The following is a 17,591-nucleotide window of genomic DNA, read 5'->3' as shown; positions in this document are numbered from 1 at the left end:
ATTGGTTTTAACCGATCACAAAACCAACTTATCTCTTTCTTTTATTTTCTTGTTAGAATTAGGCTGTGGGCTTATCCTTTTCTAACTTATTGGACTTACCCTATAAATCAACCAACAAAATGGATTTAAACTTATGAGATAAATAAAGTTGTAGCTTTCTAATAAAATCATACACCATTATTGCACTTCTCTAACATGCCCAGTTAAAGTTGTAGTAGAGTGAAAATGTTGATAAAATAGTCATAGTTTTCTGAAATTTACACAAAATTTATCTTAACGAATGGTGTGCACTGTTGATGTGTGATTGCTTCAGGTAAACCGATGCCAATCTGACCCTGTACGGGCAGCAGTAATAAAACTGCAGGGGCAGGCAGAACCGCAGAAGCGGCCGTCCCTTGGAACCAGGCGGAATCGAGGGGGCGCGAGAAAGCAGCGATCGCCAAACATGCAGGCAAGTCTCCCTGCGACTGTCTCCTCTCCCATATCTCACAACGCCCTTGTCTGGGGATCGTAGAACAGGAGACAGATATTCCTGCCAACCTGTTGCATCCAAGCCGTTTTTATATGCTTACTAATGTATAGTATCGGACTATCGGTGTAGATGATTCAATAGTCTAATGTCTAATGCATGCCGGCATCTTAGTTTAGTGTCCAAGAGGATACCTAAAACTCTGAACTCACGGTGGTCTAGCCAAGTGGCTGCTGGATCGCTAGCATACTTTGGAAGCTTCAATCTAGTAACGCCAGCATTCTCTCTACCTGCCTCTGGCAGCCTGGCACTCCAACCGTGCACTAGGACGCTTAAACAAATTCCCATGCCCTTTTTTTTCATGCTGGCCTTATGATTGGCTTAAGCTTTTAGTTCTGAATAATCTTCACCGACAAGGAGCTAATCTAATGCCAATAATACTACGGTAGGAGTGGTAGTTTTACCAAAGAAGTATAAATCATCAAGTGCGGCGAAAAGGACAATTGTCACTAGAAAAGAAAAGAGGAACTGAACAAGCGGGATGGCAATTCCCTTAATCCCTTTCTCTTCCGGGTAATCAACAGTTCCCGACAGAAATAACTACAAGCTCTCGTCGTCGACACTACCTGGAAAACTAGTCGTGCTACAAAGATTACATTTCATCTATCTCATCATCTCTCCACCGAGATTACATTAACAGTTGTGCTGCGTGCAGAGTCACTGCTCACCAATACCGATCCAATTCCTCCAACGTGCTCTTGCAAAGGAATGAAGCTGTGAATCTTTCTGAAAAAGGATAGGAGGGGGAAACATGAATTAGAAGCTCAATATTCACAATTTGCCCCTCGTTTCAATATTAATATTTCACTGACCCGGATAAAAAAATCCAGAAATTTTAAAGTTTTATAAACCAATTGTCAGGACCTAACAACATGTGTACTCTTGTCAAGAACAGTACACATCATTTTAAACCCTCATGTCGACTGTGTATGGAAGCAGTGCATTGATAAAAGACCATGAACAAACAATAATGCAGCCTAGCTGTATTGCACAACATGGTACAAACATTATTATCAAAATAAAAGGAGATATTGGAGAAAATTTCAAGCATAAAAGTGATGCTTGCCTGATCATTGCTTTGTTACTTTCTATTTGCGAGACTCCACCAGTATATAAACTGGTTTTCCATTGAGCTTGTAGAAATTCTGTATAAAACATGCAAGTCCAGTAAGCAAATAATTGATCAAGGTATTAAAAGTGAGATGCGATTCTCAATTTTCTTAACCAAAATATGAGTGTACCTTATACTTAGGAAGGCCAATGAGGCATGCACACTCAACTACGTCAGCTCCAGCTCGTTCTGGAATGCAAATAGTTTGAGCAATAAGCATAAACAGATGTAAACACTAGAATAGTTAGTTGTTTTAGTGTCATAAAAAGAGAAAAGGGAGGGTCTTGAATGCTCGATTCTTATCCACGAACTTTTCGGTTGTAAGATAAGATCAAAATTATGCCTCCAGTCTTATCATGCATGTAGGTGATTAGCCACCCAATAGGACATATCTTCCGGACAGGATTTTGTCCCATGAATAAACAGTTTGTCCCGTTGACTCACTGGGGAGCATACTTTTCTTAAGGTCAACAGAACATGATGCCCCTCTACTCTACATATTATCACTGAGCTGTTTGATGCTTGACAATGTTACATGATCTTCTCCACTATGATCCATGATATTCAGCTTCACGTCCTGTATGTTTTACTAAATTAGTAGTACATGATATACACATTCAGTACTCCATTTTCTTCCACTTTCTCTCACTTTCTTTGTCCGGCACTATGTATTTAAGATATTTTCGTTTAATATGAATCATTTTGAAGTCAGAATATAATGTTTGTTATTATCACAAGAAAATATCAGAATATCCTTTCCACAACAGTCAGCAAATATCCTAAATAACTCAAGGTCCTCTATTGCTTATCTGTTCAGGAAAACCAAATTTTCAGCTTAAAATGTGTGTTTTATTATTCGACAGACTTGAGAAGTTAAAACATATGATAAGTCACCTAGAAGTAGCATTATAGAGCATAGCAAACTGAAAATAACAATAGTATTTTTTTAACACTTACGTACGTACTTGTTTAGTGTTGTCCACAGTCAATGAATTACATTTGCATACATGCTGAGGAGACAAACGGTTAGTTACTCACCAAGAAGTTTTATTGCAGCACAAAGTGTTCCACCGGTTGCAACTAAATCATCAACGACCACTACGCGCTCACCAGGTTCAGTAGCTCCAACATGCATCTCCAAACAATCCGTCCCATACTCAAGTATATAGGTCTCAGAAATTACCTCACCTTTAAGATTTGTAAAAGCCACTGTTAGCACATTCTACTAGCAACTCTATATTGAGTTTGTAGTATATAGCTGTATACCAGTACCAAAGCGGAATAAAATCTACAGTTCTATTCATCAGACCATTTCAATGATCCTCAAACAACATTTATTGAGTGTACTCAAGCTATAACTATTTCAGTAGCTGACATGATGAGTGGTTCATGTGCTAACAGGTTCTATGAGTAGTAGCAGTAGTACATATATAATGTTGCTACAGCATTTTCAGTGGAAGCAAATGTACTGTGTGCGAGTAAACAAATTAATACATTCATCCTAAAATATAAGGGATTTTACTCATGTAAACTATATGGGTAAAATTCCTTATGTTTTAGGATGTAGGTATGCTCCTTGTATGAGCGAAATGACATAGTCCGTAGTTCACCTGGGAGTTTCTTAGGTTTGCGCAACGGTATGAATTTTGCTCCAATTGCTAGTGCGATCGCTGGGCCAAATATGAATCCTCTGGCTTCAATACCTAGCATAAGTTGGAGAATTTCACCATATATATATACACATGGAAATTAGATTTATAACAGTAAAATTCACAAAACACACATATTTGACAAAACTATAAATTTAAGATGTAAGATCCCAAAGTTATATGTTTAACATCAAATTTTTCGTAGAACTACAGTTTTTCCCACCAAATTTACTACTAGAAATCTACAATTTTAAAGTATCCATCACTAGCAAACGTCCCTGATAGAACTTCCATATGTACTTTTGCAACACAGTGTTCGATGTTCATTGTAGCCTTGTAGGAGTAAAAACTTTCAACTAGCCAGTATAAATACGATGACGTTGCGATGGCTATTCAATTATTGGAGGTTTATGTCACAACAAACGCCATAATGCCGTGAAAGTAAAGTGCTTCGAGCAAACACACACGGCCGGGAAAAGCTAATCAGACTCTGTACTCCAACTCCCAATCTAAAAAAATCAGATCATTGTACTCGCGGCCGGTTTGCATCTAGAACGAAAAACGTGAGGTCGTGCAGTACATGCACTGAGCGAAAGCGAGCTCAGTTTGCACTGCATAGAATCAAAACCAAACGGAAACCATCATGTGATTGTTCCAAAGATGACGACACTACACGGGAGAGAGCGAGACCTCCGACACCGCATGTGCGCAATCATGGCCGTCCGATGAGGGAGGGGATCCCCGGCCCACAGAGCGGCTGGGGGCCGGTCCCCGCTCACCCCACACCACAACGCAGCCGAGGGAAGAGACCGAACTGACTCCCCGCTGCCCAGCCTGCTACCACCGAGCGTGTCATAGGAAGGAATCGCGACCTCTCCGACTCTCCGTGCGTTGATCGATCGATCGATCTCTCGTTGTTTGTTGTTTCTCTCGTCCCACCCAATCACCGGCCGTGTACATGGCTCCGATCCGCGCATTGAATCGCCCAAGATTCCGCTGGCCCCAGCGGAGCCCCGCGAGCGGCGGAGCCAGCCAGCCGCAGCCGCGCCAGCCAACCAGCGAGCGCTCGCTCGACGCGACGCGACGAGGCGTACGTACATTCTGGCCGCACGCACGCACGCGGATCGGCGCCTCGGAGCGCGCAGCCGTGGACCATACAGTACCACCGCGCTACTACGCGCCACGCGCGCACGGACGGACGGACGGATGCACACGCACATCCCCCACATGCGCCCGCGCCCGCGGCGCACGTAGTACGTAGCGTGCGGTGCAGGGAGGCATCGGCATTCTCCTCTCCGCCTCGGCGCGGCGCCTTTCCTGCGGCTGCTCCATCCACAGCCGTGGCCCGTGGAGGCATTGGCCCCTGCATTTATTGCCCCTCTGGACCAGACGGCGAGAAAGACATACTCCTATGATACACTAGTATAGTACTCCTATGTTCGACATACGTGCGTGTATCGACAGTTGTCACAGTTCAGCAGCGCATGCACCTACCGGTCTACCACCACCACTGTTGCGCCCGCACGGCCGCTGCTGATGCTGCCGGAGTTTAATTATCGCAAAAATTGTTTATATTGAGAAATAGTAGGAGGAGGTGAGAGGGGAAAAAATTGCTGCAGGTGGTGACTGGGATGATGACCTGATCAAACGACAAAGCGTAGGGGGACAAAAGGAGCAGGAAAGATCTCCCCCAAAGATATTACGGAATCTCACAACACCGCCGCCTCAGTCCCACAGCTCGGCTCGGCCGTCGCCGTCGGCGTTGGTGTCAGGCTCGGCGCCGCGCCGCGCCGCCGGCACATGGCGACGCGAGGGCAAAGGCGCCGCGCAAAGGATCATGGTTTGACCGGTTTGGTTGGGAGAGTGCTTGGACGTACGGCTGTTTATAGTGTTTACCTGCGACGGCCGCGATGCGCATGCCGCGGTAGCGCTCGACGAACATGTCCACGGCGTCCTTGAACGCGGCGGGCCGGAGCAGCAGCGCCGTGATGTCGTTGAACATGATCCCTGCAAATTAACGTAGAGCCGCGCGTGACTTGGTTTCACGTGGTCAACTGATTTGGCGTGGTCTTAAAACGGTTTCGACATCGATCGATCGAGCTTAGCTAGCTAGTGAGTACGGGCGGCGGACCTGGCTTGGGGAAGTGCGGGACGACGCGGATGGCGTCGGAGATGGCCTGGAGGCGCGGGTCCGCGGCTCGGCCGTTCTCCTTCGGCGCCGCAGCCGCCGGAGCCTCCACCGTGCCGTCCTCGCAGCCGCAGCTGCTCTTGCTGTCGTTGCTGATATCCTCTTCCCCCATAAGACGATACAAGCGAACAGTGGAGTCCTCCCTCCTCCTCCTTTTGCTGCCTCGGTTGCTTCTTGCTCGCCGGACGGGTTGGCTTGACTGCTGCTGTTGCTTCTTCTTCTTCCTCCGGCTATCGCTTTGTGAAGAGTGGTAGCTGGGAGCGTATAAATAAACACGGGGAGGAGGGCACAGAGCGCCGGGTGGGCGTAGCAGCGAGCGGGGGAGGTAGTTTTTATTATCCTTGGAAACCGGCAGCCCAGGACCACCTTTCCGCTGTGCATTCAACTCAGCTCTCGCTCACTGGCCAGTTGCCAACCTCTCCCCTACTGTGCCTGTGTGTGCTCCCTGTCACTGCGGTATTGATGAATCATGGATCAGCAGGAGGAGATTTCCCTGGATGGGTGAGTCGCCACTTGCCACACTTGCCAGCATGCAGGTCTTTGCATGCTTTTCCGTTTCAGAGGGCCAGAGATTTTGCCTCAGGAATCGAGATGCGCTACTGATGCAACAGCTGCTAATCTGCTATAGTAGTATCTGCCTTAGCTGACACATCTTTTCTACCTGTAGGGTTCATCTTTTTACGGCGCCCTTGCCCGCGCTGCCTGGTGAGAGGGGGCTAGCTGAGCAAAGGATCCGATGCTGCCCCGCCTGGCCTACATTTGTGTACGGATGACTTGTGGCAAGTCCACGCTGGTTCATTTGAGATTTGACTAGTTCTTTGCGCTAATACATGCTCCCTCCATCTCACAATAAAATGGCACGCGTATCAAATTAAACGGCATGAATTCGCAAATGTAGAAATGCCGAATCCTGACTTATACCTAACTTCACCCTCAGACAGCTGTCCGGGGAGAGTATATGTAGCAGAGAAGACGCAAGACCAAGAATTAATCTTGTAATAAAGTGCATGCAGCCTTTAGCTTTTCAAAAGGCACGTTTTTTCCATTTCATGCAAGTATAATTGTCTAAAATTGTGGAGATCATTTCTATTATATCTACAAAATATGGAAACACATTGACACTTATAAGGGACGGGCGCATGTTTTTTTTTAGTGTAATGCTACATAGTTAGGAAACCGTTATTTTGCTCAGTAAAAACATAAAACTCCACATAGCAAAAACTAAAGCTCTATGTTAATAGTATCTGTGCGGTTTGCATTAGCATTTATGTTGTCAATTTAGCTATTAAGGTCGGGTCTGTCCATGGTAACCCACTACTTGTGGTTGTTTTGCATCCTAAATGGTTTACATAGCCATCCTAAACTTGCCTAACCTTGTTGGACCGATATAATGGTTTACGTAGCCACTCGAAAAATTTATTTGTTCAACAAACTAGTTCGTGTCAGTAAATTATTTTTTTCTAAGGTGTCACTAGGAAGAGTACAACTAAAAAGAAAAAAGAATGTGTCGCTCAGACATTATTCAATTCCTTTCGTACTCTTGAGTTTTACCTTATTTCTTACATACCTTTGAGTTTTTCTTAAAAAAATCCCTCTATCCCTATTCTGTTTTTTGTTGCCCTTAAGTTGGCCGTTCGATCTTTTCGGAATTACTACATTACCCCATGATTATACACAAAGTATTAGGTTCAAATTTTGGTTTCTGAGAAGGGAAAGAAAAACAGTGATTTGTGTAATTTTCTATTTTGAAATTTCATCAAATTTGATTGCAAAGCATCTAAAAAGATAAATATTGTTTTTCAAAATTTTGGTCAAGCAATTTTTTCCTTCTCGAACATTTATAACTAAAGTTTTTTTAAAATGGAAAATGAAGATATGGGATAAATACATAGGGAATCAAATTGAAAACTCAAGAGTATATAAGGGATAAGGCAAAACTCAAATTCGATGTTACATAAGTTACATAAGAAATTTTCTCTAAATGATAATGCCCACGAGAACAAACTCATAGCTTAGGAGAAGAAGAGAGTTAAGATCGGACGAACAAAGCTTTCCTCGTTTTGCCATGCTAGCGTAATATCTCATTACACCGCAAGCGTCAACTCGGCAAACTGATCATCATTGAATCTAGCTCTTGAGTTTATGTAGACCCTATTTGAAGGAATTTATAGTAGTCGCACGCTCTCTTATAATATCCATCTTCACAATCAATACATATTCTCAACCAGTTTCTAATAGTATGTATAATTATATAATCTAGAAAATAAACTATAGCTACGAAATTGAAAACCAAACATTTTCAGATTCTCAAAAGTTAGCTACCAATAAGTTGTTTCTCGTAATGTTAAGTTCCCTTCAGTTGTAAGCAGTTGCTCAGGCCTTCTCAAAAATCATGATAAAACATATTAGTCCATCTATAGTAGGGCATACATAAGGACATAGATATGGCGAGGCTCCTAGCACGATGCGGCAGCCTGGCCAAGCGAATGCCTAGGGCACGACGGCACGTGTTATGAAAATAGATGCACAACGGAGACACGAATTTTACGTGGAAAATCCTTGCGGGAAAAAACCATAGGCGCCGACTGGCAATGATCACTATAGAGGAATTGGATACAAACGCAGGGGATACATTGGGTTGTCGCACCCTCCCCGTGCGGCTTACAAGGGATATATATAGGAGAAAACTAGGAGTCCTAATAGGAAACTAATCCTATAAAGTAAAGTCCTATTAGATAACTAATCCAAATATATTGTGGGCCTAAAATTCAGATCACATATTTAACAATCTCCACCTTGAGACGAATTTTCCTTGTAGCATAAAAATCTTCAACCTCTAAACAACCTCATGATGATAAAATCAATGTGCGTCAAATCCTGAATCTACTGGTATGACATTGTGGAACCCAACAGAGACGCGAAACTGATGCAGAAACTTCAAACTCGCCATGGGAATAAAATCCTGAATCTGCTGGCATTAATTTCTGGAATCCTAGCAGAAACGCGAAACTGTTGTGCTCAAAACGAAGTACTTAGATCCCCTGATAAACCTTCTGGTACATTGGGTACAATGGTAGCAAAATTCGCCGGACAATTTGATCACCTTGTGATCTAGACAGGAACAAGGCTCCCTCTCGACGACTTGAATGTGTTGCCTTTTTTTTTCTCTCCGGTGCACAGCAATACTTGCTTCTCCTCCTCGATGGCTACGCCAACTTGCATCTTCACTTGCCATAACGAGAATATTGCATCTCAATCCAGGAGCGGTAGATTAAACTTCAAACTCGCCTTGGGAATAAAATTCTGAATCTGCTGGTATAATTTGTGAAACCCTAGCAGAAACGCGAAACACTCTAGGTGCATAAAATGAAGTATTTTGATCTCTGTATCTAAACTCCTGGTAAATCTGGCTTGTGAACGTAGCAATTGAAAGTGAATTTGGGTTCACCTCGACAGAACCAAGCAATGCACAGAACTTGAATTCCTGGTAAACTCCGTGTGTCACAAATTTCCAACCGTACGTGAAAATTAATTCACGTGAACAGAACAGAAGCAGTGGCTCTCGGTGGCTTCTGATTTTTCTCCACCTGTGTGTGCTCGAGGATGACACCGGCTGCTGCTTCCTCGACGCGTGCGGCTGCGTAGACGTGGACGACGGCTGCTGCATCGCCTTTTTCTCCTCGCACAAAAACACCGACTCCGCGTCGGACTTGATGAGCCAACAGATCTATGCGGCAGCAGAAAAGATCGATCTCAGCAACAGATCAATTCAACTGGACGAAAACTCACCAGTCACCACGACACCGTGGGGTAGATCGATATCGCCGAACAGGCGAAACGATGAACTCAACATAGATGACGAACACGACAACGGGGGAATTGTGGAACGGATTTTCATAGTTCTGATACCACCTGTTATGAAAATAGATGCATAACGGAGACACGAATTTTACATGGAAAATCCTTGTGGGAAAAAACTATAGGCGCCAACCGGCAATGATCGAATTGGATACAAACGCAGGGGATACATTGGGCTGTTGCACCCTCCCGTGCAGCTTACAAGGGATATATATAGGAGAAAACTAGAAGTCCTAATAGGAAACTAATCCTATAAAGTAGAGTCCTATTAGATAACTAATCTAAATATATTGTGGGCCTAAAATTCAGATCACATATTTAACAATAGTTCGTCCCGATCAGTCCCGCACACGCACCCTGTACACTACACTACACAACCTGATCCCGGGGCAATAGTGCACGCGATCGTACGTCAACACCAGCGTCGCACGCACACCACCACGTATATCCACGGAGATTGTGCAGCGGGAGACACGACATGCGGTACGTAAGTAGGCTTCATGCGGATGCCGCGCGCCATGCCGGCTCGCACATCGCAACAGCGTGTGTGCCGACGTCGACGTCATCCCATGGCCTCTCTCTCACTGTCGACGATGCAGCAAGCTGCGTGTTCTAGTAGTCCATGGCTAGGTGTGCCACACATTACAACTGTGTGCCCGCGCGCCTGCCGCCATGCAGCGTGGTGGCGTGCGTGCATACACGGGCACATGCGAGTGAGCACGGAGCAGTGACTGCGGACATTAGTTTGACGGGGAAACAGGGAAAGGGGATGTGGTGGGTCTGAGGCGACCGAGTGCATGGGGCAAATGGAGATTTCGTGCTACAGTATAATGAAGATTTCTGGGTCGGCGAGCTGCAGCAGTATATCCATCGCCAGTGAGATCCCAGATATACTATTGGGGATTTGGGGCTGGCCCGTGCGAGCTCTGGCTCCCTCTCTCTTTCGCCCCTCGGTGCTCATTAGCTCAGCTAGCGACTGGATGCTTGCGCCGATTTAACACTGTAGAATGGTTTAGTACTCCTTCCGTCTAGAATATAAGAGATTTTGGATGGATATGATACATCCCAGCACAATGAATACGGATAAACTCTCTGTCAAGATTGATTACTAGGATATATCACGTCCATCTAAAATCTCATATATTTTGGAACAAAATAAATAGTTCTATAGTATTACTATTCGGTGTGTCATTTTGAAAGATATTAAGAAGGCAGGTTCATGTAGTCATTTTATATCAACTTTTGTGGTCTTCTGTAGTCAATGTGTGCACACATGATAGTCAATGACAAATACAGTACGTACCGGCTGAAACGGAGGGGAGTAAGTATTTACTCCGATGCGCATAGCAACCGCCTTGTCTGTACAAAGGTACGCGGCTACATACCCCTATTCGAGCTGAATTAATTCATGTGATGCATCTATAACTGTACCACGCAACCGATCCTGTACCACACACCATATTGTATTAGCCCATGCATGCCCCTCGTAGATTAATTATCATGGAAAATATGTATCGTCCGCTATTAAGTAGTAACCGTGACACGTACAGTGTGTCGCTCTCCGGCGAAGTTGAAAATGGGAGCGACGGAGATGAGAACTCTTCAGGTCCACTGTGAACACGCACACGTACGCTAACCAAACCGCATGCCCAATTAGAACAGGAGACGACTGTGGGTACTGGGTAGCAAGCGATCGCTGACCTTTAATTTCCAAATCAAGGGGAAAAAACTAGTACTTCTTCCGTTTCAAAATGTTTGACACCGTTAACTTTTTAGTACGTGTTTGACCATTCGTCTTATTCAAAAAATTTAATTAATTATTTATTCTTTTCATATCATGATTCATTGTTAAATATACTTTCATGTACACATATAGTTTTATATATTTCATATATTTTTTTAATAAAACGAACGGTCAAACGTGTGCTAAAAAGTCAACAGTGTCAAACATTTTGAAACAGAGGGAGTAATTCGTTAGGAATAATGCACATAGAAATTACTAGCAGTATACTGTACTATATAGCTCCTTTTTTTTCTAGTAAAATTAACAGTACTTCGTTGTTACGCTGATGCCGCAGGGTATATGCATGCTTACGTACGTTCTCGCAAGCTGTGGCAATGTACTGGTGTACGGATAGCTGCAACCTTGCTTGCAAACACGGGACGCAACAGAAATATATCTACGCAATAACCAAGTGCCCCCGTTGTTTTCTTGGAGGTAAGCAGATGATGTCAGGAATTATATACCGTATCATCAGTTTAGGATAAAGATGGAGCCAGCCAACTAGTATTAGATAGCATGCATATGTAAGTGAGATTACGAAAAGATGAGCTGAATGTGTCAAAAGCCGTAACATATCTGAGCGCATATCCAATTGATCGATCGGCCGGTCCCTCGCCAGCTGAAAGGGACACTGTGTTCATCCTTGTCTGCGCGCTTTGTCCGTGCCACCACCTCTGTTTTCTCCAAATTTCCATGCAGAAGCTATGCACGCACGCAATGCGTGATACTTCCTCCGTCCAAAAAAAAAACACTCAATCTATAAAGGAATGTGATCTTTACTAATACAACGAATCTAAACTACTTTTATCCAAATTCATTTAGATTAAGTACTCCTCATACACAGAGAGAATCAAGAGTTGTCTCCAATTCAATAAGCTTCTTGTAGGCTAGTAGCGCCTTTGATCTTTGCATGTAGGAAGTGAAGTTGACGTGGTGTACACAACCATAGCTAGATAGACACGTAAATAGGGGTGAGATCGATCGGTGTGGCGGCGAGTGATTTTCCGGAGAATCTCTTCCGAAGACGAGGGACTGAGAGTGATCACAGAGAGCAATATGTTGCCGCAAGCAGGTACGGGGGTAATTTGGCTACGAGAAGAAACGACACCAATAGCCCCGGGGCGAGCCGTCATTTCTCGTGACGTCGTCTGTCCAGTTTTTACCGTTCCTGTCATGGTCGCGGACGGAGGCTGGTTAGTTTCTACCACCCTCTGCCAAGAACACGGTTTCGTTTCTTCTCGGAAGAAGTCGTGTATACAACGTTTTCTTTAGGAGAGGATCGTTTTCACTTCTTAAATATTTACCGTTCATGTCGTGGTCGTGGAGATTGGTTTGTTTCTACCACTCCCAAGAACAAGCAGGTTCATTTCTTTTAATTTGGCGGAAGTATCGTATCCAACATTTTCTTTAGAAGAGGATCGTTTTCACCAAGAACGACCAACCAGCCATCCCTGCCAAACAATTTAACTCGGGAAGGACTTTTGATCCGAATTGAACTAGTAGTAGTAGAAAACTAGAACCCAAGCTCTCTTCACCAAACTGTAAAACTTTGGTGGTAATTTCAAATCCTCTACTGTTAATTGATTGTAGAAACAGTTTAAGTTGATCGTTTAAACATTTTGCCGTGCAACTTCTCAAGTCCTTTCTTAACATGTACTTTGAATATATATTAGGATCGCATCAAGATTCATAAAACCCTTTTTAAAGTAACCACAATTTCTTCTTTCCCCCAAAATCTACTGTAATCACCCTTCTCGTAATTTTATCAGCGCTACTGGTTTTCCTATGTCACCATTATCTCCTTTTGTCTCGTGTTGCCTTCCTTATTCCTCCTCTACAACAACTAGATCACAACCTTGAGCTTGTCCCAACTATTACAATCTCTTCCTCGTCTCTAGCGGCTACTACTGCAACCTTCACCACAGCTTGCTAACCATTACCAGTTCTTGTAATTATCATTAACCCTGATTATGTGTACACTTTCTCCTATGGGTCACCTAACTTGGTTAAACCATTTTTAGGTTGTAGGCCTATTGTCTTCTCCCACCGCTAGGTCTCTCCTAAATAGGGGTGTCCATTTACAATTCAAACTGATCAAAACTAGATCGAGCAAAGCTTAAAGCAAGAATTAGCACACCAGATGGTTAACTAGCTTAATGGTTCACTGCAAATCAATTTGGTTGAGTTGGCCAATTGTTCAACCTGTATATGAACAACCCAGTTCCTACCTAGTGATAGAATTTAGTTGCCAAAGAGTCCGGTAGTGTTAGTTTTATTTAAAACTTGAGCTATGGGGGACGTTGGTGAAGTTGTAATAATTGCCATTGAAATCCATCTGGTTAGGATTTAGGGTTATCGTGCAGTTTTGGGACTCTTTTCTAGATTACATAGCTACGAAATTTCATACCTAAATAAGAATTTAAACTATATAGGGCAGTGGCAGATCTAGAATGAAATAGCATGGGGTCTGAACAAACTAATAAAGGTACTCCCCCTTCACATTTACATATAGCAAAAAGAAAATTAGTGGGAGCTTGTGGACCCCCGTTTTTATAATAGGAATCAATCGTGTAAACAGTACTATTTTCCTGGATCAAGTAGTCTGGTACACACGAATTCATAGCTAAAATACCAAGTGCACATACACGAGTGTCTAGTACGAATTATTACATCATAAGCCCGCAGGCATAGTCTTAAATCATCGGACCGAGCTGTCCGGAATACATTCCAAAAACAGAAGTAGGTAAGGCAGCGGAGTTAAGGCAGCGGCACGCCATTGCCACAGGCAGCGACCGTAACTAAGACCTACTGAGCGCCATCGTCTTCATCACCCTCCTGGTAATAGGCATAGGGATCCTCGGAAGTTTCATCTCCGGCCTCTGATTAAGTTTATATTTGCAAGGGTGAGTACCAACCGTACTCAGCAAGCCACCACAGCAACAATGCACATGACAGGGGTATTTAAAGGATGGCTATGGTTCTTTTGCGCAAAGCAAGTTTTATAATTCTTTTCACAACCCTAAGACCTAGCACAGACTGATCAAATTTTAGTACCAGTGTTCATATTAAACAATGACGGTTCTGTCCACCATCCATTGTGATCCTAAGGATAGCTTCCTGCCATTGAGTCGTCATGGTTTTCTGAGGACGTCCACATTCCCGCCTCTCAGGAAGTGGCTCCATCAGTATAGAAATTATCATGCAATATCCCATCCCACACAAGTTAAGAATTTAGAGTCTAGCCAAGTGTAATACATGTCCCGGTGCTCAATAACCGCGAGCACGGCTATTCGAATAGATTTGGTTTACTCACTCTGCAGTGGATGTATACTTTACCCGCACTCCGCGACTGCCCAACACATGAGCCTCGTCTCAACACATGAGACGTGTCACGGCAAAGCTTTCCGATAACCTCGCATTGGCAGTACCCGCTCCATGAACTTTACATCCTCATGCACTCTAGGCGTACACGGTTTCTAGCAGTGAGAAGAGTTCTGGCGCACCCGGGAAGGAAAGACTCACACATGCATTAAGTTATAATTATGTTTAATTTTTCTCATGGCAGTCCTACCGATGGCGACACCACTGTAGACACCCGCCTCGCGGTTCTACCAATGGCTGCCCCACCGTAGAGCCCCTGCCTCACACATCAAGAAACCACTATGCATGGATACTGCCTCCGCTCAGCTATCTATTCCGCTAGGTCTATACCTATATGAGAAGTGCGGTTGTACGGGGGTCGTTTCATGCTTAACTTCATGGCTCGGTCCTTAATTGACCGGGGACGGTACTAGCCTTTTCCGGATACCACCCAAGTCCTCCGTCCGCCCCAGTCGAAAACAGTTGTTTAATTTTATTTCTCCTTTCACAAATCATGTCATCAACATCATGGCAATGTGGCGCTCATGTCTCCACATGCCGCATCTCAATTACCTTCCCAAAGGTAATTGCCCAAGCATATAGCATTTGACAAATATGAGTATGCATGATTCTAGAGTGGCATCTCTAAGCATTTGTCATAATTGACTAAGGACTCATACGTAATCATGGTTACAAGGGAATAAGGGTAAACAATAATCAAGGTATGGCATATTTACAAATAGGATGTTCATCATTGCATGCAATCTTATTTGTAAATAAAAATAATTTCGCAATTGGGATCAACATGTTCAAGGGATAGTGATGACTTGCCTTGCTCAAAGTCTTGCGGGTCTTGACCTTCGCTTGGATCCACAACTCCCTCGGGCTCTAAAATTACGTGCGAAGAAACGATTTGAATTCGGTTAGAATTCAAATAAAGATCCAAGTAAATCCAAGAAGATATCGAGCGCGGAAGTCGGTTTCTTACATTATCTATTTTTGTTCGTGAAATAGAGCTAATCCGATCTTAATTTATCCATCCTAAACTATTTCGTGGTATAAGTATTTTATCAGCACAAGTTTTTAATTTAATTAGCCCGAGTATTACATCCATTTAATAGGTTAGAAATTTCCATCGCGGGCTAAATATCGGACAAAATCCTAAAATTATCTTATAATATTGTACGATTTAATTTAGTCTATGACTAAACGATTAAATATAATATACGTCTAAAATCCCTAGTAATTAAATCCGAATTTCTACCGTGAATCGATTACTTATAGAGATTACCCAAAAATAATCTATAATAATCTATAAGAATTCATCTAATTGTTTAGTTATTAATTACATCTAAATTACTACCGCGAATTGATTTCTTATAGAAATTACCAAGAATAATCTATAATTTATATTAAATTTTACAATTCTACGACTATAATTAATCTATAATTAAATTCTAATTATTTTAAATTTTCTAAACCTCCTTAACCTCTCCCTAATCTTATATTTTTTTATATATATCTTCTTTTCTTTTCTTTTCTCTCTTCTTTTCTTTTCTTTTTTTTTCTTTTCTTCCTTTCTCTCCTTTTTCTTTCTTTCTTCTTTTCTCTTTTCTCTCTCCCGGCTCCTTTCTCTCTTCCTCTCTTCTTTTCTCTCTCTCTCCCTCCCAGCTTCGTTCTCCCTCCCTCTCTCTCGGCTTTTTGCCCTCTCGGCGGCGACGGTGGTGGACGCAGGGGGGGGGGGTGGAAAGGCGGCGGCTCACCGTCAGCGGCGGCGGCGCAAGTCGCGGCACGGCGCGGCGGCACGACAACGGCGGCGTGTGGAGAAGGGGGGGAGGGAGAGGAGGAGGGAATGGAGTGGGGTGGAGGAGGGGGACGGGGCCGGGGTTTTTATAGGGGAGAGAGGGGGAAAAGAGAGAGAAGGAGGGGAAGAGGTGAAGCGACGGCGGCGTGGCGGCGCGAGGCACGAGGCGGCGAGGAGACAGGTGCGCGGCGACGGGACGGGCGACGCGACGGCGGGGCGGGCTCGAGGCGACGGCGGCACGGCAGTGGGATGGCGACGGCGACGGCGCAGCAGCGGCGGCGCGTGGCTCGGAGTGACGATGGGACGCGATGGCGACGGCGCACGGCAGCGGCGCGGGGCGCGAGGCGGCAGGCTCGCGTCACGGCGACGGGACGGGCGAGCGGCGTGCGGGCGCGAGGCGCGAGGCGACGTGACGGCGGCACGGCGCGACAGCGGCGATGGCGACGGCGCACGGCGCGGCGGCGGCGACAAGACGCGATGGCGATGGCGCAACGGCGATGGCGCAACGGCGATGGCGCAACGGCGACGGCGGTGCGGCGGCACGAGGCTCGGGGTGGCCGGGCGCGCGGCGCGCGGGCGCGACGGCGACGGGGCAGAGGGGGCGGGGCGCAGGCGCGAGGCAGAGGAGGGGGCTGGGCTAGGGGACCACATCAAACACCTAGGGGCTAATGAATAGTGTCTTTTTCCTATTTCTCTCATTTTAGTCTATTTCTTATATAAATTTGGTTCCACAATTTCTAATTTTTGCATATATGAATTTTTCTCAATATTTGTGTTATCTCAACTAATGAATTCACCCTAGATTAATATTACTCATATTTTATTTATATAATTTATTTGAATTTTTAATTAGGGTTAATCCTTATTCCATCGCATTTAAATTTAATTGATACAAATATGATCGCGATAATATTTTATTTATTTCTATCCACACCTAATCTTTATTTTAAATTATATTTATTTTACCAATTTACTTCTAGGTTTTATTCCTAATTAACTATTCTTTACTCACGATTAATGAACTTTGAAATCAAATCCAAATAAAATAGGCGATTAAGATCGGCATGATGCAATTAATTTAAAATTTTTCGAAGGCCCATATTTTTAGAGTTTTGTTTTTATTGGTCAAATTTTCAGGGTGTTACAGAGCTTTTATGGTCTTCACGCTAGTAGTAGAGACTCGAGACTCCATTACCTCCATGCTAGACTCGCCTTTGTTTAGGAGAGTCGGAGATTCTACAAAAGGTTGCTGTTGATAGAAGCTTCCCAAACATAGCCATTAGCATATACAGTACAGTACTACAGTGAC

The 17,591-nt window shown here is 44.1% G+C and overlaps 1 protein-coding gene across 3 annotated transcripts; it reads right to left on the bottom strand.

Moving 5' to 3' along the window:
- Positions 1-927: 927 nt before the first annotated feature.
- Positions 928-5,965, bottom strand: LOC4336327 (adenine phosphoribosyltransferase 2). 3 transcript variants are annotated; one of them, XR_010740762.1, is made up of 8 exons: positions 5,421-5,965; positions 5,186-5,296; positions 3,251-3,343; positions 2,679-2,828; positions 1,952-2,217; positions 1,771-1,829; positions 1,596-1,674; positions 928-1,255 (listed from the first exon to the last, which is right to left on the bottom strand). XR_010740762.1 is itself a non-coding variant. In XM_015781603.3 (7 exons), the coding sequence occupies exons 1-6, from the start codon at positions 5,587-5,589 to the stop codon at positions 1,618-1,620; spliced, it is 639 nt and encodes a 212-aa protein (XP_015637089.1). In that variant the 5' UTR covers positions 5,590-5,965; the 3' UTR covers positions 928-1,255; positions 1,596-1,617. The 3 variants fall into 3 exon arrangements, 2 of the variants coding, with proteins under 2 accessions (XP_015637089.1, XP_025880801.1); XM_015781603.3 differs by lacking the exon at positions 1,952-2,217; XM_026025016.2 differs by lacking the exons at positions 1,952-2,217; positions 5,186-5,296.
- Positions 5,966-17,591: the final 11,626 nt, after the last annotated feature.

Source organism: Oryza sativa, chromosome 4 (assembly GCF_034140825.1).
Source record: "Oryza sativa Japonica Group chromosome 4, ASM3414082v1".
Taxonomy (NCBI): domain Eukaryota; kingdom Viridiplantae; phylum Streptophyta; class Magnoliopsida; order Poales; family Poaceae; genus Oryza; species Oryza sativa.
This window is presented reverse-complemented; position numbering and strand designations above follow the sequence as displayed.

Excerpts from the sequence above, each read along its gene's own strand:
- LOC4336327 (XM_015781603.3), bottom strand. The coding sequence starts at position 5,589 with ATGGGGGAAGAGGATATCAGCAACGACAGCAAGAGCAGCTGCGGCTGC. Across the intron at positions 3,344-5,185 it reads GCGCATCGCGGCCGTCGCAG|GTATTGAAGCCAGAGGATTC; the intron begins GTAAACACTATA and ends AACTTATGCTAG. Across the intron at positions 2,829-3,250 it reads CAAACCTAAGAAACTCCCAG|GTGAGGTAATTTCTGAGACC; the intron begins GTGAACTACGGA and ends CAAATCTTAAAG.